This window comes from Protopterus annectens, chromosome 13.part0 (assembly GCF_019279795.1).
Source record: "Protopterus annectens isolate FY-2018-M chromosome 13.part0, PAN1.0, whole genome shotgun sequence".
Taxonomy (NCBI): domain Eukaryota; kingdom Metazoa; phylum Chordata; order Ceratodontiformes; family Protopteridae; genus Protopterus; species Protopterus annectens.
Window position 1 is genome coordinate 517,032,188 of NC_056747.1, and position 21,700 is coordinate 517,053,887.

The 21,700-nt window shown below is 40.4% G+C and overlaps 1 protein-coding gene across 1 annotated transcript in view; it reads left to right on the forward strand.

Moving 5' to 3' along the window:
- The window catches only part of GTF2IRD1 (GTF2I repeat domain containing 1), a gene marked incomplete in the record, with an annotated part of 795,304 nt that overhangs the window by 282,675 nt on the left and 490,929 nt on the right, over positions 1-21,700 (forward strand). The window contains 1 exon segment of the mRNA XM_044054146.1: positions 13,382-13,477. Coding sequence (XP_043910081.1) covers positions 13,382-13,477 — 96 coding nt within the window.

Consider the following 21,700-nt stretch of genomic DNA (forward strand, 5'->3'; position numbering starts at 1 on the left):
TATCAGGACTCAGCAGAAGATGTCTGCTACCTAAGTTATCCCAGTTTTCTTCACTGGCCTAAGTAACACTGGTAATGGTTTCTGTGAGGCTGGCCTCAGTGCACAACGTGCCAGTGTTGACATCAGATTTGTTTTTGTTAGTTGTGGTCCCACCACTCTTGGGCAGAGTCAAAAAAGGCCCATTTAGATTGGTGCTCTACCCCTGGAATACACATAAGTAAAAAAAAAAAAACTACTAAAGCCAAGCCCATGAATTACCTTCACTTGTCTAAGCAGTTCTGCAAATCTTTGCTTTAATCTTACACTTCCTATATACAATCATGCCCTCTTTCTGAGCAAAACATTAGGATACAGAAAACCCAATTCTTTGTTCAGCTTGAGTTTGATTTCCTAAAGATTTGTTAACCTGGCAGGTAGACTGATCCAGGGATCCCTTTTCAGCCATGACATCTCATCCACTTTTGTGTAACTGAGCTTTATCTTTTTTTCACCAAAGCAGGAGTTCCCCCAGGACTAACTAATTTTTGTCTAAAGTAGTTTTTGACATCTCTCTTAGCTAGTTCTTTCATAGGTTCATAGGTGTGTACTAGGCTAATGGCCCTGGGGCCTTTACAAGCCTAGCCATAGGATTACCCTGGCATTGTGCCACCCGACCTTAGTTCCCAGTGCCTCTGTCGAGTAGAGCCACTGGAGTTATCCCCAGAGTGAATTTTCTATTACCTTTCCACTCATCAAGATTTCTCTTGAAGAGGGTCAGTGAGGTGCTCTGCTGGACATGTATGGGAAGTCTGGTCCAGCATGTTCTGTTAATTGTGGTAATGAGGTTGAGGTCTCTGGAGCATGTGGTGCGGAGGGATTGGGATTTCTTTAGATGTAGCATTTCTGACAGAGGTGGGACAGACATGGCTTTGTAAGTCAAGCAGAGATCGCCTCTAAGTAGGCGATATGAGACAGAGAATAGTTGGAGGTTTTTTTTTTAGTCTGTCCATATAGGACAAGTGTTTAATGCCTAGGATCCTTTTTGTGAGGTACTTTTGCAGCCTCTCCAGTTGTTGCAGGTGTCTAGTGAGGTACATTCCAAATGGGGCTTGTACTTGATGATTGGCCTAATGAGGGAAGAGTAGAGGAAGACAATGACCTCTTTCTTCCTGGATGCAAAACCCTTAGTAATGAGATATGCCACATAGAAGGACTTTCTGACCAAAGTGGCAATGTGGTGATCAAAAGAGAGGTTGCTGTCAACCTGTGTTCCCAGATCTCTTATAACTCCTTCTGTGTTCAGTGGACTACCATCAGTGCGATAATTCATGGGAACTGGGATTTTCCCAAAGGGGATGACGACATATTTTTTGGCATTGAGCTTAAGCCATGGTTCTGACACCAGTCGTTGGTCACAGTGAAGCCGTTCTGTAGGATGTCAGCATCACTTGGGGAGTTAATAATAGCTCCCAACTTGCAATCATCTGCGAACTTTGTCAGCCAGAGTCCCTTTGTGTTGGCCTGGACTTCAGAGAAGTAGATACCAAACAGGAGAGGACCCAGGACCAAACCCTGTGGGACTCCACTCATGACAAATCGGCAGTCTGACTTAGAGTCAGCTACTTTCACACTGTGGGTTCTGTCTGTGAACTAGTTTGCAACCCACCTAGTGATATAGGGGTTGATGCCAAGCTTAGTGAGTTTTTCTATGATCCCTGAGTGGGGAATGGTATCCAAAGCCTTGGCCAGATCAAGGTAGGCTGTATGAGCCACAGTGCCTTCATCCACAGCTCTGGTGACTAACTCAAAGAAGTCGACCAAGTTGAGCAGGCATGATCTACACTTCACAAAACCAAACTGTGTGGGATCCAGAGTTTGGAGATTCCCTATGTCCGTGTTTATTAGGTCCATGATGATGCGTTCCATAGCTTTGCATATCAGACTTGTCAGGCTAATGGGGCGATAGTTCCCAGGGTCTGTAGTCACTCCTCCTTTGTGGAGAGGGATGACTGTAGCAGTGCGCCATTCGTCAGGGACAAAGCCTGAGGTGAGGCTGTGATTGAACAGGGCACACAGGTGAGGTGCCAGTTCACTCTGTAGTTCATGGAGAACACAACCAGGGATATTGTCAGGTCCCATAGAAGCTGTATTCTTGGCCTTGGACAGTGCTGTTTTAACCTGTGCAGCAGTAATACTGGGTGCCTGGCAATCTACTGGTATTGTGATTGGTCCTTTGGGGGGAGGTAACGTTGGCACTGAATCTGTTGGCCATTATACTGGCAATATCTGTTGGCTCGGTATAGGAGGTACCATTGTGCAGTAGCTCAGAGCAAATCTGGGTTTTGCCGTGGAGATTCTTTACATAACTATAGAAGACCTTGTTGTTGTCTTTACTATCTGCTGCAATTCTGTTTTCATACCTAACTTTAGAGGATTTGATGAGGGATCTCAACTTTTTGTTGAGGCAGGTAAGGGAGTTTTTCCAGTCTTGGGACTTCATCTTATTCCGCATCAGTTTCCTCCTTCTATTGTAGCATTTGTTTATGGCAGGGGACCACCAGATTGGCTTCCTTTTTTTGGAGGAGAGTGTCTTGGTTCTATTGGGTATGGCAAGATCCATGCATTTGTGTACATGTTCGTACAGTGCATTGGTGTATGATTCTGCGGTCATGCAACTATTCTCCATTTGCATAGGTGCTGTGAAGTTAGCCTCTGTTTTTAGGATCCCAAAGTTAGCTTTGGAGAAGTTTTTCATGGTGGTTACCTTGGGTGGGGGGTGGGAGGGATTTCCTAGGTGATTAGTTTGTGGTCAGATGTAACCAGGGAGGAGCTGACTATTGGTGTAGAGCAACGTTCGACCAGGTCAAGGATGTTGCTACCTTTAATGGGGCTAAGAATGAGCTGGTCCAGGGCATTGGAATTAATGAACTCCAGGAAACGTTCCTTTTTCCCTCAGGACCTTTGAATAGAGAGAGAGTGAATGTTTTTTTTTTTTTTTTCTTTTTTGTCTACTATCAACCTTGGCCATTTTTTGTATTGTCAGAGTTATGTCTTTCTACCAAACTGAGCAGCTCTGTCACCTTAATTCTAGATGGCAGAGGAACCAGTGACCAAGCAAATGCTGTGAAGAGAGTTAGCCAGTTGCATTATCTTGTATTGTGAGGAGGCACATTGTCCTCTTTCAAATGTTACGAAAGAGTGTCATTACTGGTGTTAGGAATTCTAGTGCTAATTTCTGAAGTGCATCAATTGCAGACATTTATATTGTGGCTACATGATGTATATCTCCCTATTTTTTCCATGCTTTATTGTCTAGACTTTCACTTGAGAGACCAAGCATCTTTTTTTATTGGAAATGCCCTTGAAGGCATCTTGTCCTGAATGCATCAGGTGAATTTCAGGTTCCTATGATGTGTTGTTTTAATAAAGAGGTCCTCCCGAGCATCCTAAATGTAATACCCTGAAGGTATTTCAGCTTTCACCTGGATGTTGAGTATTACTCGGGAATACCTCTCATTAGATGGAGTCACTCCAAAAGTCACTTGACATAAGATAGTTTTGATATGTGTATTAGCAATATTTGAAGGTCTTGGAGAGTGTCTTCTGGAATTTTTCCCTTATTTTACATTGTATTTGTCTGGTCTTAGCACAGTTATGCTTTTGGACCTACTTGATGGGCATATGATGGCCACATACAGAAAGACTTCTCTGTGTGGGTGTGATGCAAAGGTACCATTCTCTCCATACAAGCTGCACTGCCTATATCCTACTAATAACCAGCTTTGGGGTCCCTCCATCTCAGGAGAAAAGAGTAAGTCTGATTTTTTTTTTTGGCAGAAAGGTTTGTGGTTCAGAACTAGTTGCTATGGCAGTGTGCATGAGGGATGGCGGCATTGACCAGATGATGCATTTGACTGACGTCTGCCTTATTCCTATAGGAAATCTAGTAAGTGTAAGGATACTGCTGCTCAACCCTGAGACACTAAAAGCAACTAGGTCTCGAGGGTCACTCTGCAAAACAGGAGAAATCAAGTGGTTGTTGAAGGAACTGATTTATTATTTGCATATACTTACCATGATGCTGTGCTTTACTAGGTTATATGCAAATTAGAATTTTCTTTAATGCATAACAATTTAGCAGAGAGGAATACAGGTATTATGTGTAGCTTTCTCCTGTAGCCCTGGATCTGACTCCCTTGGTCTCTGTTTGCCTGCTGTGTAACCCTGATCAAGTTGCTTAATAAGACAGTGTTTACAGGTTACCCTAAAAAGAGGCACTTAAAGTTGATTTACCTGTTTGTAGTGGCTATATGTGCATTTTTGGTATAGTGATAACAGACTTGGAAACCTGAGTGAGGTATGTGTTTTACTAGTAACGTGGACTAAAATTTTTCCAGATGTGTTTGTGTTGGACATGAAAGCTCAGCTGTGATTATTGTGAGTAAACAAGTTTGCTGAGTTCTTTCTTCTAACAGTATTTTATAATGATTTCAGAAGGAACTACTCTGTGCACATGTCATCTTTGTAAGCTTTTAGATATTTCGTAGGACTGCCAGAAGAGAGTTAGTAAGCAGTGAGGATTGAAGTGGGGTGGGGGTTTAACTAAGACTAAACTTTGCAGAACTTTCTGATCAAACTGGACTGTACCTCAAATCAATGTGCTATTTTTTTAAAAGCATCTATTAAGCTGTCACATTTTTAATCAGTAATATGAGAATGCATAATTAACAGAAAAAACAAAACATTAGTACAGTAAACTCTGTTAACCGGAACTCTCAAGCAACTAGAAAAAAATCGCGGAAATACAGTGCAATTTTCATGTGTTGCAGTTTATGCCCCCCCCCCCTCAGAAAAATACCTTATATATTTTAGAGTTTTAAAAGGAAGATAGAAATAAATTCTCTCTCTCTCTCTCCAACCTAAGAACAAGTCAAACCAAACAAATAGTATAGGGTACATTGTTAGTCATGTCTATTTTTAATAGCAACTCTCAAGCAACCAGGAACTACAGTTATCTGGCATCTACCAATCCCCATGGTTGCCGGTTAACTGAGAGTTTACTGTAATGGTTTCACTTGTTATCGTCATGCAGCATGTTTTCTTTTTAACAATTTCCATTCAGTCCAACATTAAATAAGTTGCTAATTTCCTCCCTTCCCTTAAACCTCACTCCTCCTAGACATTATTTTATTCTGCATATATTGTTCTCACATATTTATTTCTATGAAGTTTGCTCCTTCCCTTTTCTAAAGATCCCACCTCCATCTCTTTAACTTCTTTACAGTGTTCAGTACTTCAGTTATAGTTGGTTTAGATTTTAATTTCCCTTTTCTAATAATTACATTTCTGGCAGCTAATACCATTCGGTTTAGTAGGCCTTACTATTTATTGGCAATATAGATCTTATATCCCAGCTCAGAAGAATCATTTCCTTATTTATAACTCTGTTCCTCCAACATTTCTGTCAAAATACTCTGTAGGGATTTTTTAAAATCTTCCAGCTTATTATATTCCCCAAAACATGTTCCCAGTTACCGCTTTCCTCCCCATCACACATCTAGCATTTGCTGTCAAGCTAAGGAAAAATCCTCTGAAGTCCACTAGGGGTATGAAAATGCCTATGCAAACACTTCTTTTAAAACATTTGACAGAGAAGGATCATTTAAGAAGGTACTTTGAGAATCATTTTGTAATGTTCTGAACGAAGAATCACATAAATGTAGCTAGGAGATGCTCATGATTTGCAAGACCAAATGGTTTAGTGAAAGCAGCATCAGTATATAGGCTTTTGAGCTATTAGCAGTCAGTGTTCAAAGTGAAGTGAAAGGTTTTGTATGTCTTAGTCTATTTTGGTATACTGAGAGATTCACATATTTTCAGGTATTCACATATCTGTACAAGGATCTACTTTTGTAGGACATTTTCCAGTGCTAGGAGTCTAGAGAATGACTTGATGTCTCAGATGTTGCTTTGGAAAGGTAAGTTTAGGGTGTGATCTGATGATGACATGTTTAACATGTCTGGGAAAAGGTCTGAGCTTGAAGATAGAATGTACATATAACCGAGAGTTGAATAATGAAATTTTACAGAGTTAAATGAACCTGAGGATGAGACTAGCATACCTGGTAGATTTAGCTGTAACACCAACAATGTAGTATATGTAGCATTATGTTCAGGATGCCCCGCATACTATATAAGAATGACCACCAGAAGTTTTAATAAAAGAATAAGGGAGCATGGTTATGCTATTAAAATGAAGGACATCAACAACGCCCTTTTTAGACACACACAATCATGTGAAACATATAAAAAATATTCTTTTGCGATCATTGAACAAGTTATGGATGATGGTGGGAGGGTAATATTAAAAATAAAGTGGAAAGAAAGGAAACATTATGGCAACTGAGGTTAGGAGCAGATAGTTACCCAGGCTTGAATGACTTAATCAATATTAAATGTTTTTTAATTAATAGAAAATTGATGATTTAATAATTGTTTTAACAAATGTAGTAAAACAAATTGCTCCACGGCTACAAAGGTGGCACTGGAAATCCAGAGGCAAAAAAGTCCAAAACAAATGCTGGTTCTCCTTCTTCCACACAAGTAGAAAATAAAAGGCTGCCAGTACAGTAAAAAACCTTCGCTTTATTGTAGAATATTCACACCAACAATCCCATCAAGCGCTTTCGCTCAGCCCTTTGCTGAGCTTTTTCAAGATAAAATAACCTTCAAATGAACACTCCTTATATACATTTAAAATTCAGCTAATTATGTAATTAATTGATTAATTGGAAAAAATTTTTTCATTTAACCCTTCATTTCCTTTTCCTACAAGGGATGTTTTTAACCAGCCTTTGCAAAATGAAAGTTGTTACATGTTGAAAATGCAAAGTGCTGCAAAACCCATTCATTTTAAACTCATTAAATTGCTATTTGATATGCACAGTAAAATAAATGAATCCATCTACAAACCTCAAATTACTAAACCATTTTTCCCCCTTCTTTTTCCCAAAAGGGATATTTTCAAACAGTTTTTGCAGAATGAAACTTATTACATAAAAACATGTAGAACACTACCAAGCACACTCGTATTTAAAACTTGCTCAATTTCCATTAAATGTACACAATATTAAAATAAATCCATCTCACACATCAAATTAATAAACCAAATATATACATTTAAATGCTCAGGCCTTCTTGTAAATAATATTCGACCAGGTATATATTAAACCATATGTCTGTTTAATGATTTAAAAATTCAAAGTTTATGTTGCCTGTCAATAATTGTCATGAAACTTACTCTCTGGAGAACCCTTTCAGTTGGTCCTACAGACACTATGGCCTTGAATTTATAATTTTGCCTTTCTTAATTTCAAGACGCTGCTGGTACTGCAAGCATCATTTAGACCTGGCCGTCTTCCTGCATCTAGTCTTAGCTGCCATATCAATTCTTTGTGTTCCAACAGGGTCTCCCAATCACCCCCTCTAACATCTGCTTTTACCTGTTCCAAAATAATGAATTTAATCTCCATATCAGGACAAAAAAGGGAATGTCTATAAAAAGCATTAGTTTCTTTTTTTTTAGTTATGTCATAAAAATGCTCATAAATTCGTCTTCTTAAAGTTCTCTCTGTTTTTCCTATGTAAAAACTTTTGCTTTTCATACATAAGCCCAGGTAAAACAATAAATTTAGCATTACAATTGTAATAGCCCCTCGGTTGACACAAATTTTCTTGATGGTAAATATAATTTGTGTCCATTAAATATCGCTGGGCATTGTTTGCACATTCCACATTTATATGTGCCTTCTTTTCTATTGTTCACATTTAAACCTGTTTGTTTGGTCTGTTTCATTTCCAACATTTCTTTTAAGTTGGTACCCCTCCGTCTAACGAATCTGGGAAACTCTGGGATCATACTGCCCAACCTGTCATCCAGTCTCAAAATTGGCCAGTATTTTCTTACACTGCTTTCTACAGTGCTCGAGTCTATACCAAAAGTATGAATGTATACTTTATGCTCAAAATTTTGCAGTCTATTGCTTGTTTGGCAATTTAACATACCTGCATTAATCAGCAGTGGTTGGTATTTCGTCCCCCTATTGGTGCTCACTTCCTTTGCCAGCTCCTGAACCAAACCACTTGGGTACCCTCTTTCAGAAAATCTTGCTTTTAAAAAATTAACTTCTTCTCTGAAAATTGTGATGTATTACACATTCTGGAGGCATGAATAAATTGACCCTTGACTATTCCTCTTTTTTGATAATCAGGGTGATTACTTTGAAAATGCAAAAATGCATTTGAATAAGTGGGTTTCCTAAACACTTTAGAATTAAACCTATTATTGACATTATCCTTAACTAAACACACATCCAAATAATTTAAGCTGTCTAAGCTTAAAGAATGTGTAAAAGTTAAGAAGGAGGTGGTGGAATTGATGTAATCAATAAATTCCTGGACACTGGCCCTGGTGCCTTCCCATATAAGGCAAATATCGTCAAGGAATCTGACATAATGCCTAATATATCGTGACAATTCTGTGCCAAAGATGTATGTCTGTTCCCATTTATGCAACACAATGTTTGCATAAACGGTGGCACAGGCTGCCCCCATTGCAACGCCCGATTTTTGTCTAAAAAATTGGCCATTAAAGCATATAAAATTGTTTTCCAGAACCAATTCCATAAGTTCCACCAATAAATTGGTGGTATTGGGAACAAGCTTAGCTTCATTGACTAAAACATCACTAAACCAATTTAATCCTGTAGAATGCGGTATACTGGGAAAAAGTTGAACAATATCTATAGTAACTAACAAAAAATCTGGATGGTATTCTAGGGATTGTAAGCCCCTGAGGAAATCCCAAGAATCCTTGCAAATGTATTTTAAAGAGGCTGTAAACTGTTTCAAGGTATGATCTATAAATTTCCCAACAGGTTCTGTAATACTCCCTGTCCCGATACTATAGGCCTAAAGTTTAAGGGATCCAACCCTTTGTGTGTTTTCGGGATCCCAAATATTACAGGAATTCTTGGTTTGGCAACAGTTAAAAAGTTATACAATCTTTCATTAAAAACACCTTGCAAAAGGTGATCATACAAAATGAAACCAATTCTGGAATATGCCATATGTAGCTCATTGCTGGATACCTGTTCATATTGCTCTGGGTCCTGCAACATCCCATTAATATGGTGAACATATTCAGTGTTATACATCAAAACAAGCCCCCCCCCCCTTATCTGTTTTCATTGCCCTGCAGTTACTGCTTCTAAGTTCCTTAATCAAGTTCATCTCCTTCATGCAAATATTTTTAATTAATAGAAAATTGATGATTTAATAATTGTTTTAACAAATGTGTTAATAGATTCATTGTTTTTTAGAGTATATGTAAGTGGTATTTTATATGAATGTTGTATTTCTGATGGAAGTCTACAGATGAAAGCGTTGATTAAAAAGTGTTTACGCTAAAGTGGCGCAGTTTGTCTTTTGATACAGCCTCCTCCTCCATTTTGTTGTTTTATTAGTTGTTTCTACTGGTGTAACTTGGAGTTTTATTCTGTATACTATTGCCTCCTTTCTAAGGATTTTGAGGTAATTTCTGTATAGTATTGCCTCTTTTCTAAGGATTTTGAGGTTTATGCAGTCTCCACAAAGAAGACACCCCCACCCCTCATTTCTAAACTGGAGAACCAAGTATGGTGGGGGCAGCAGTGTGAACCATTGTGCTTGTGGGGTACAGCAGAAATTGAATAGCAACATAGAAAGCATATGCCTATAGGGAAGCCAAAAATTATGGGTGTACTACTGGAAATATAGTGGTGCTGCTGCTCTTGTGCCAGTATGCATAATGTAGTACTGCTGGCCTTGGACCAATGCACATTCTGTAGTACTGCTGGCCATCTACTAATGCACATAAAGTAGCATTGCTGGTCTTGTACCATTCACATGCAGTAGCACTGTTGGTCTTGTACTGATGCACATATGGTACTACTGCTGGCACTGTACCAATGCACATTTGGTAGTACTGCTGGTCTTTTGCCAATATGCATGTAGTAGTACTGCTATCCTTAAACAGCTGTGCATGCAGTAGTGTTGTTAGCCTCCTACTAGTATGCACACACCAGTGCTGCAGGTCTTGTGTCAGTGCGGACACAGTAGCAATGCTGGCCTTGTACTGGTATACACATAGTGGTGCAACAAGCCTTGTTCCATTATGCATAAACTAGTACTGCTGGCCATGTACCAGGTTGCATACAGTGAATCTGCTTGCCACTGTGCTGGTATGTGGACAGTAATGCTGCCAGATGTGTACCAGTATGCACACAATAGTGCTGCTATCTTTGTACCTGTATACAGACCGTCCTCCTTCTGGCCTTGTACTGATGTTCAAAGTGGTGGTTCTGCTTGCCATGTACCAGTCAGTGTGCATCATAGTGGTGCTGCTGGCCATGTATCAGTTGGTATGCACACAGTACTGCTGCTGGCTTGTACCCATATGCACATAGTGGTGCTTCTGGACTTGTACCCGTATCTGCACAGTGATGCTGCTGCCTGTGTACCTGTATGCACACTGTGATGCTGCTGGTCATGTACCCATATACACACAGTGGTGCTGCTGGCTTTGTGACCGTAGGCACTCAGTGGTGCTGCTGGCCTTGTACCCAAATGCACACAGTGGTGCTGCTGACCTTGTATCCATATAAACACAGTGGTGCTGCTAGCCTTGTACCAGTGTGAACATGCTGGTGCTGCTGACCTTGTACTAGTGTGCACAGAGTTGTGCTGCTGGCCTTGTACCAGTATGCACACCCTTGTACCCATATGCACACACTGCTGCTGCTGACCTTGTACCATTATGCACACTGCAGCTGCTGGCCTTGTACATTGGCCACACAGTGGTGCTACTGGCCCTTGTACCCATATACACACAGAGGTGCTGTTGGCCTTGTACCATTATGCATACACTGCTCTTGCTGGCCTTGTACAGTGCCCACACAGTGGTGCTACTGGCCCTTGTACCCATATGCACGCAGAGTTGCTGCTGGCCTTGTACCCCTATGCACACAGAGGTGCTGCTGGCCTTGTACCTGTATATACACACAGTGGTGCTGCTGGACTTGTACCCATATGTACACAGTGGTGCTGCTAGTATTTGTACCAGTATTCACACACTGCTGCTGCTGGCCTTGTACCATTGTGCACACACTGCTGCTACTGGCCTTGTACCATTATGCACACACTAGTGTTGCTAGCCTCCTACAGTATGCGCACAGTAGTGCTGCTGGCCTTGTCCCAATGCAGACACAATACAATGCTGGCCTTGTACCAGTATACATACAGTGGTGCAATAAGTCTTGTTCCATTATGCGCAAAGTAGTACTGCTGGCCATGTACCAGTATGCACACAGTGATACTGCTATCCTTGTCCCAGTATGCACAGAGTTGTGCTGCTGTCTTTGTACCTGTATGCATAGAGTGGTGCTGCTGTCTTTGCACCTGTATGCACACGGTCCTCCTGCTGGCCTTGTACCAGTCAGTGTGCATCACAGTGGTGCTGCTGGCCGTGTGCCAGTCGGTATCCACACAGTACTGCTGCTGGCTTGTACCCATATGCGCACAGTGGTACTTCTGGCCTTGTACCAGAATGCACGCAGTGATGCTGCTTGCCATGTACCCATATGCATACAGTGGTGTGGCTGACCTTGTACGCATATACACACACTCCTCCTGCTAGCCTTGTACCAGTATGCACACAGTGCTATTGCAGGTCTTGTACAGTGTCCACACAGTGGTTCTACTGGCCCTTGTACCCATATGCACACACTGCTGCTGGTGGCCCTGTAACAGTATGCACATAGTGATGCTACTGACTGTATATCTGTATGTATACAGTGCTGATGCTGGCCTTGTACCCATATGTACACAGTGGTGCTGCTGGCCTTGTACTGTTATGCATACACTGCTGCTGCTGGCCTTGTACAGTGTCCACACAGTGGTGCTACTGGCCCTTGTACCCATATGCACACAGAGTTGCTGCTGGCCTTGTACCCCTATGCACACAATGGTGCTGCTGGCCTTGTACCTGTATACACACAGTGGTGCTGCTGGACTTGTACCTGTGTGCACACAGTGATGCTGTTGCCCGTGTACCCATATGCACACTGTGATGCTACTGGCTATTGTACCTGTATGCACACAGTAATGCTGGCAGTGAACCAGTATGCACACAGTGGTGCTACTGGACTCGTACCTGTATGCATGCAGTAATGCTACTGGCTGTATACCAGTATGCAAACAGTGTTGCTGCTGGCCTTGTATAGACATGCATACAGTGGTGCTACTGGCCCATGGACCAGTATGCACACAGTGGTGGTGCTGGCCTTGTGCCAGTATGCACACAGTGGTGCTGCTGGGCTTGTACCTGCATGCACACAGTGGTGCTGTTGCCTGTGTACCAGTATGCACACAGTGGTGCCGCTGGCCTTGTACCAGTATGCACACAATGGTTCCATCGGCTTTGTACCAGTATGTACATAGTGGTGCCAATGGCCTTTTTCCTGTATGCACACAGTGGGGCTGCTGGCCTTTTAACCACATGCAGACAATGGTGCTGCTGGCCTTGTACCTACATGCACACAGTGGTGCCGCTGGCCTTGTACCAGTATGCACACAGTGCTGCTGCTGGCCTTGTACCAGTATGCACACAGTGCTGCTGCTGACTTTGTACCAGTATGCACACAGTGCTGCTGCTGACTTTGTACCAGTATGCACACAGTGCTGCTGCTGACTTTGTACCAGTATGCACACAGTGGTGCTGCTGACTTTGTACCAGTACACACATAGTGGTGTTGCTGGGGCCTTCTATCTGTGCACATACAGTGGTACTGCTTGCCTTCTACCATTGCATAGCTGAGGGTTGCGGGTGTATGTTGATGTTTTTTTAGGACTGTGTTAGGATAGATATGATGCAGACTGAATTAACATAATTTACTGGACTAGGTGAACCAGTTCTGCCTTGCTACGGCCTGGATGTATAGACGTAGCAGCCCTAATTTAATGATAAACTTGTACAGATATTACAGAAATCACAAGGAAAAAATGTTGTATGTGTCATGGGAGAAATAAATAATCTGTTTTTTTAACAAGCTTTGATGTTTTACCATTGAACATTACCTTCAGAAGTCCATTGTTTATTGTAGAAAAAAGGTATGAGATTACAGTGCAATATCTCAGTGCCGCCTGTGATGACTAATGGATTTCCCCATTACAGGGGAACTTGGCTGAGGGAGAGGTGTTAAACACACATTTCTGTAGTTTTAATTGGATACTTTAAAACTGGAAACTTGAGGAAAGTGAAAAGTGTTTTTATAGTACTTAAACAATGCATCAACTGTCATTGCAGGCCACAGTCCATCAGTTTCTGGCAATCATGGTCCTCTCATTCAGAATGTCCATGTGTCCAAGCGCCTTCTGTTCTCCATCGTTCATGATAAAACAGGTATGTATGAGCTTAATTATTGAGTGTGACTGTTTAATCCCAAATGCTGCTTTCGCCAGTGAGAACATCCCACTTCATTTATGTTTCCTGCTGCATATAGCTAGAAAAGCTAAGTCACTAGCAGCCAGTGAGATGTTTAAATTACTTATAGGCAATGCATATGTGGCCTGAAAATATTCTCTGAATCTTGGTTGTTTGCTTGTTATTTTACTAGCCTGAATCTTTATTGTTGCATCAGTAATTTGAAAATGTGAGGATGGGTGGGAAGTGAAGTGAATTTTGGCTGTGTTCTTCAATTTCTGCAAAAACCATTCATTTAGGGGTTTTGTTGAGGTTCATTGAACTTGAAGCCCTTACTTAATACTCGTGTAATGGGAAAGGATATATATACCATTACCTCAAGGCTACACTTTCCTTTAGGTTAAGAGGGATTTGGTTTCACCCCCCCCCCCCCACACACTCACATTTCTTACTCACACAAATTCACTCATTAAAAAACTCTGCAAATAGCTTGGCATGTGACATACAGTTAACCAGCGTTTTGCTCTTGAAATGTGAAGGTGACTAGAAAGAAAGGTGTTGCTACTGTGACAGCACACTTAAAGTACCTTGGGGCATTTTCTGCCAAAAACAAACATTTGTTCTTTGTACTGTTACTGTTAAATAGTTTCAGAAGGTTTATTTTTCAGCACCATGCACCCCAAACCCCTCTAGAAAGTTCCTGCATAGTAGACTGTCTAATCTTCTGGGAAGACTGCCTAGGGCAAGGAGAGATTTGCTACAGGTGTGTACAAACACAATGCCTTATGGTTTGGAGTGTTTTACACCAAGCAACTGCTTTTAGCAAAAATGAATTAATTACTATGTAAGATATGAAGATTACTTTCTGCTGCAAGGAATCCTTAAAGTTAAATCAGCAGCAGGCTGCACAAGTTTTTTTAATTATTAGCCAAGGTTCTGAATTGTTTACCCACTAGGGTAACAAGAAAATGAAATGTAAATGTCTTTAAAAAAAACTTAAATAAAGTTGATATCAGTATTGCACCGAGTTCAATGCGTATTGTATACTGGAGCATTCGCACCACTTGTCGCAATATAATACGTTGTGCAGATGTATCTGTTACATGATATACTCTGGCTTGCTCTTTTAAGTTTTAGTTGCAATCTGGTAATTATACTTTTGTACTTGTTTGGAGTAATCAGTGTCTGCAGTTGATTTGTAAACTGCATACAACTTTCTCGTGTAACTTGCTATATATTCTGTTGACTTAAGTTCTGTTTGAAAAAGTTTGCTTAAACAGTTGCACCTTCTCAGTTACAACATGAATAAGTAAAAGAAAATATGGCTGTTTAACAAAAAAACAAACAAAAAAAAATAAATAAGCCTGTTATCTATCTATAAGCCTGTTATGAATGAGCCAAAGACTGGCAGCTGATTTTCCCCTAAAGGACAAACACTGTCAGAGTAGGGTGTGTCATCTCCAGCACTAACAGGAGAAGAATCACTGAACAGGTGAGTCTGTAGAATTGATTTTCAACCTTTTTGGGGTGATGGATCCCTTTGGAAGCCATCATACTTGGAAAATCCTATGCAGTCCACCTGAGGTGACCTTGTCTGCTTTAATAATTTTATAACAGCATAATTATTAAAACAGAAAGATAGAAAGATATTTGAAAGTGGCACTTTATTTCATTATTATTTGTTGTATTATATAAAAACAGCATGTACTGATAACTGAAAACATTTTACATTTTAAACTGAGTTAATGATAATCACAAAACAAGACTCTCTCTCATTTATGTTTCAGCAGTACAGTACTGAATTTGTCAAACAAACAGGAACAGAATGAATCGAGCCAGAATATGAAAATCACTATTAGTGTATCATTTGCTGTTGTATTGTAATTTACTGATTATTTGTTAAAGCTCAGAGTCCCTCCAGCTGCTTGCCTGTTTGTGGATGTGATGGACCAATCACTTGGCAGTACAGGAACTGCCTTACACACCCACAGTCAAGACCCCTTCAGTTTTCTAGTGCCACAGTAACAGAGAAGGATCTCTTAGAAGACTGCTCCTTACTATGGATCTCTTCACCCACTGAGCTCAGATAAGAAACCCTTTCGGGTTTTTATTTCCTCCCTCTGCTTTTTTTTCTCTCAGTACTTGAATGGTGTATTCTGCTACTGTGATTTTTTTTTCTGGTTAGGAAATTGTGTATGCTTGGGATTATACTTTACCTGCAGTATAAGTTTTATACTCTTTATTATAAGCTCCATTTGAAAGTTTTGACAGGAAAACTTGCTGATTTTTCTATTTTTATCTTCAAGTTTATGATTATTTGAGGTGATTGAACAGGTTCACAGCATTCTAAACGATTGCTTCATTTAAATCACGATTTTCCTACCATTTTCTATGTTAAATATTTCTGACAAGATTTTTTTTCATAAGTTTATGCTTTATTTCTCCTAGCTTTTTTGTTAAAACTGTGGGACTTTTATGGCATGTATTTTGGCTTTAAAATGTGTTACTGAAACTACTGTCTTTTTATTTAGTGCAGTGTTCAGAATAGTATCCTACAGAACTAGACTTCAGAGGGCTGTTTAGAGGGAGAAGAGTGGCATATATACATTTCTTACTGGGCTGACTGTGCAGCCATTTTTTTGGTATTGCTCTGGCTATTTTTTTGTCCTCTGGCTTGATGGACTCCAGTATGGTACCCCCTACCACCAACTACTATCGCTTGTACACAAAAAAATAGATAATTAAATTAAAAGATATGCCTCAGCCTACGGCTTGTGACTCAGCAGTAACTTTGGTCAGGCTATTGCATCGCTCACCTTTTTAGCCTCCAGGCCCCCTGGTGCAGTATTAGTGCCATAACTATGTGTGACATAAGGGGCAGCCATGTCCTCTGGGGCTGTACCATTGCCTGGTTTAGGTGCAGGAGAACCAAACTCTTTAGGTGCGGGGGAAGTCAGGGATGCATCATCTGTTACCAGTGTTGACAAGTCCCGTAGAGATTCTTGCACTAGTGTAGTGCATGCAAAAAAAAGAGATGGAAGACCTACCACATTGCAGGGCAGCATGTTTTGACTTGAGCTGATGGCTGTGGCTAGATACATTATTGAGAAAGTTGATTATGGGGTGCAAACCCGAGGTATAAGTAATACTAGTGTTCTAACTACTGCTCAACCACCTAAGGATCCTGATTTTGAAAAGGATCTGGAATCTGAGGTTTCAGAAGTGTCAAGAGTCTGATCAGTTCCTCTGAGGATAAAGACATTCAGAAACCCAAACAGATGTTTTCCTTTTCCCAGATACAGGCACGATTTTGGGATGTATTCATTTGGGAGCAGTCTTTGGCTGCCCCCCAGGATCAGCAAGGTATATTATCCTTTGGAGGATGAGGCCCCAGGTGTGGTGACCTTTCATCTGCAGATACCAGCACTGGAAGATGTTTTTTAAGAAAGCTTGCAATTTTCCTCTGCTGAATGAGTCTCTTTCTAAAAAAAAAGTGTTTATTCAGGGTGTGCTCGGCCATGCCTGGCCTCCAAGCCCCCTTATCTGTGGACCTTGCTTCTGTGTCCCCCTGACCTTCTCCAGTACAAAGAGTATGTGTTCATCAAACCCAGTTTCTCAAGATAAACTAGGCAAGTAGCTAGAATATCAGGTAACGTTTAGGGTGTTTAATTACCAGTGTGTTTTATGTGGAAGTTTGTTTTGAGGTGTATGTATATAGTTTAGATAGGTTTGCTGAATTGTTACCTGCAGAGCAGAATGACTTGTGTGAAAAACATTGTTTCCAATGTTTCTCACATGTGTAAGAAATTTGATTTTGAATGCTCCACTTGATGCTGATTGTGTGTTTGGTAGAGCAGTTAATCAGATTCTTAAACACTGAGATGACAGAGGTAGACTGATGCAAGGAGTGTCTAAACTGTTTCATATTCCTAAGTTTTCCTCCAATAAGCAAGATAATTGCTGGCGGCTTAACAAACAGAAGTCCCAGCCAAATAAAAGCCAACCCACCAAGAGGAAGTGGCAGAACGAGAACTCCACCAAGCATAACATGAAGGTTTCCTTTCATAATAATGATAACCCCCCTTCCCGACTTATGACTGTGCCAAGGCTCGGGACCCATCATTCCAAAGTTCCCTTCCAGATTCCCCATCATGAAAGGTTGCTCTCAACAAAGCAGTCTGGCCATCAGTGTTGGCAATAAATGGGTGCTGAACATGGTTGGCAGAGAGGTGGCAGTGGAAGGAACATCTGCATCTGTTCATTGGGGGTTCACCTCATCAGCTGGACCAGTCATTATCACTCTCCTAGAAAGATTTCAAGTTAAACCTTCAGAAGTCATGCTTAACACCCCTTACAAAGGTTTGTCTTCCTGTTGTGCTCAGTCAAAATTGACAAAAGTATAGCCTTTCTTCCCAACGACAAGGTATTATCCTACCAGACAATGTTTCAGGAATTCTCCAAGAGGAACATAGCCTTGGTAAGAGAATTCCTAAACATTCTAGGACTGAGTCTCATGATACCACTAGCCCATCTCCACATGAGGAAAATTCAATGGTATGTACAAAATTGTTGAACCCATCACCTACATTGTAACAGTGGTGGAGAACACAGTTAAGTATCAGTCCAAGACTTTCCTTCTCCCACCTGTTCTGACGCAATCTGTCCAGATGGATTTGTCTGACTTCACTTGGGAAGCTACATCAATGAGAATGCAAATGTAGGCCACTTGGGTCCCAAAGATGGACAGAAGCATATTAGAATCAAGGAAATATTGGCAGTGATCCACACCTTGAAAGGCCTTCACCCTCTGTGGACTCTGGGTCCTCTTCTTGTGGTTACAGACAACACCACAGTGATGTGGTACCTCAATAAACTGGAGGGTACAAGGTCATATCCTCTATGCGAGTTGGTAGTGATGGCCCGGGAGCTGGTTTTGCAGCATTTCTTTGACTCTTCAGACATCATACAGCCTGTTAGAGCAAAAAGTTGTGGCAGACAGACTAAACAGAGCCTGGGCAAACCCACACGAGTGGCAACTTGAGGAAGTGGTGTTCTAGGATCTAGTCCAGGTTTGGGGAATATATCAATTAGACCTGTTTACCCCCTTTCAAAACAGCCAACTGGAAAATTTCTGTTCCAGAAATCCTTGCAGCCATACTTGGAGGACAGATGCATCATGGTTCCCCTGGACATGAATTTTCCTGTATATGTTTCTACCCTTTCCACTGATTCACGAGGTACTTTTGAAGATTCAGATAGAAATGCCAAAGAACGTTGTGGTAACCCCCTGTTGGCCCAGATATTCTTGGTTCTCTCTTGTAATGGAATTGGCCAAGGGCAATTACTACAAATTTCCTCACACTTTGGATTTGCTCACACAGTCTGGAGAACTACAACTGACAGCCTAGATGATTCAATCTTGACTGCATTAATATGGATATCAAAAGTAAGATATAAGCAGTTAAAATGTTTTTAGTCCCTTTAGTCTTATACACAAGTCAGGCATATTTTTATCAACCAGAGAAGTTGTATATAGCAGTTAATAAGGAGCTGAATGATTTTATCTGGGAGGATGGCAAGAGTCAAGTTGGTATGTGTTGATTCTGCCAATAAATCAGGGCTGACTGGGATTACCCAATTTGAAGGGGTATTTCAGAGCTACACAGTTAAGGCTTCTATACATAGCAGAAGCAGAAACCTATAATTCTAAGTGGAAAGGGATGATGATGAAATTGGGGGAAGCTCAAGAAAAAAGGAGAGACTGAGATTTTGGATGCAAACATTTAAGGAGAATAACAATAATCATACATAATATTATAATCAAAGTAGCAGAAAGTATTCTAAGAGCTAAGCCAACCTGGGAATGGAAAAAGGAGATTCTGCTAATGGAGATGACTGATGCAGGAATACAGATAGGCAAGAGGGGGCTAGAATTTATTGGAGAAAAGTGGCAAAGGAACCAAGGTATTTGGAGCAAATAACTAGAGAGGGAAAGGTAATAGAATGGAAATGCGCCAAAAATGTATTTGGACTACAGGTTAGAGATTGCTTTCCTTTTCAAGGATTGATAGCAGAGTATAGGCAAAGAGAAAGAAATAGGGAGGGGGTCCTAAATGAAAGACCTGCACTGGAATAGTTTTAGAAGACTCTAGAATAGAAGCTGATGTTAAAAAAAGGAATAATTATTAGAGCATATAAAATATTGCATGGTAACTTATAAGAATCAGAGAAGGTTAGAGAGAATTTGGAAGAGAGGTTGGATAAGCAATTCACTAAGAAACAACTGGGAGATATATGCATGTCTCCCAAATATGCAACAGAATCTAGAAGATTTAGGATTTTTGCTTAGAAATGTTTACATAGATGTTGTTATGCCCCAAGCAGACTCCAGAGAATTTTTCCTCAAATAGACAGCAAATCTTGGAGGTGTGATGGGGAAGAAAAAGGTAATTGGGAACATATTTTTGGGAGTGTAAATGAGTTGGAAGACTTGAAAGATTTCCTGCGGACTACTCTATCAGAGATACTGGGTGAGCAAATTGATGTAACTCAGGAAATTATTTTTCTGAGCTATGATACAGAATCAGAATTGCCTAAACATAGTAAGGCCTTGCTGAGTTTAATTATGATGGCTGTCAAAAAAATTACAAGAAAATGGAAATCAGAGTCCAAACCAACTGTATTAGAAGTAGTGAATATATTAACAGAGAGAAAACAACTGGAATTGGGATCTTTAGAAAAAGTTAGGAGCAAATTTCATAGAAAAATGGGAATTGCGGGAACAATACATACAAAGGAGGAATGAGGTTTAAAAGAAGGCATGATGTGAATGAACTATGTAATGTTTGACTGACAATGATCAGGTAGATTATAAGTGATTTGTAATGTTTGCAACAGGAATTGTCAACATGGTTTGTTATGTAAAATGCTTTCAACTAAGATTGTGTCAATGTAGTTTGTTTTCATTTATATAAATGTATGATTGCCTGTGTCATAAGTGATAATTTAATAAAGATGTCTCTTGTTTAAAAAAAACGAAACCCTTCAGGAAGGCTGAATGGCTTTTTATTACTTACACAGGGGCAAACAAGGGTCAGCCTGTTTCTAACCAAACCATTGCACATTGGTTGCCCTCTAATATTGTGTTTTGTTACACCTACCACAGTAAGTGAGCCCAGGCAAATTAAAGGCTCATTCCACAAGGACCTTTGCCTCTTCCGTGGCATGTTTGAAAGGAGTGGACTGTAGAAGTATTGTAGAGGCAACAACTTGGTCCTCTGTTTATACTTCTATGAAGCACTACAAGATTGATGCCTTTTTTTAGATCCAGAGCAGACTTCACTAAGACCGTTCTCCAGGGGCTCCTGGACCCTTATCCTTCACTACTTTCTAGTTGGGACTGTACCCAAATGATGTTGATATAAAGCAGTGTGATTTTTGAACATAGTATAGTCGCGCAAGTCCTACTTACTTGTAACAGTAGATAGTCATAGAGTACACTGCTCTTGTATGTTTTTAGTATCGTTTATTGAAATGGTCTGTATCTTTTTTTGTGTATTCTTTACTGTTCATGGTCAACTGTATTTGTAAGTAACTATGATTTTCTATGCATCATGGCTCAGCCAGGAGTAAGGATTTTTGTTGTGATTATTACTGTTTGCATGTCAGCTGTTTTGTCTCTGCCACATAGCCCAGAAAATGGCTGAAAAAGGGTCCTGTACCAAACCACTTACCCAGTTAAACAAACAAACAATAAATAAATACATACATATATAATTTTAGAGTGCATACTTATATTATTATATGAAGTATGTGTTTTCCAGATTTAAGTTTCTGCTGAAAAACATTGATTTTTGTCAGCTGAACTTGGTGGGTCCGGTTCCAAAAGACTTGCCCTTATTGTGCCTTACTGTCTTGTAAGCTTGTTTTGCAAAGAGGCCTTACTCCAAAGTAAGTCACTTAACGCTGAGAACAACTCTTTTTGGAATTAAGGCAGACTTACACTGCAGTAAATAACTTACACTGTGAGCAAGTCTTTTGGAATCTTCTTGCCCAGTATGTTTTCATTTATTTCTTGCATATATTTTGCTGATAGTTATCTGCCAGGGGTCCATTCTTCCAAGTAGACCCAGTCATTTTCCTCTCCTCTGTGATCCAGAAAATGCAAGGGAAGGGTGTCAGGATCCAAAGTCTTCCAGCTGT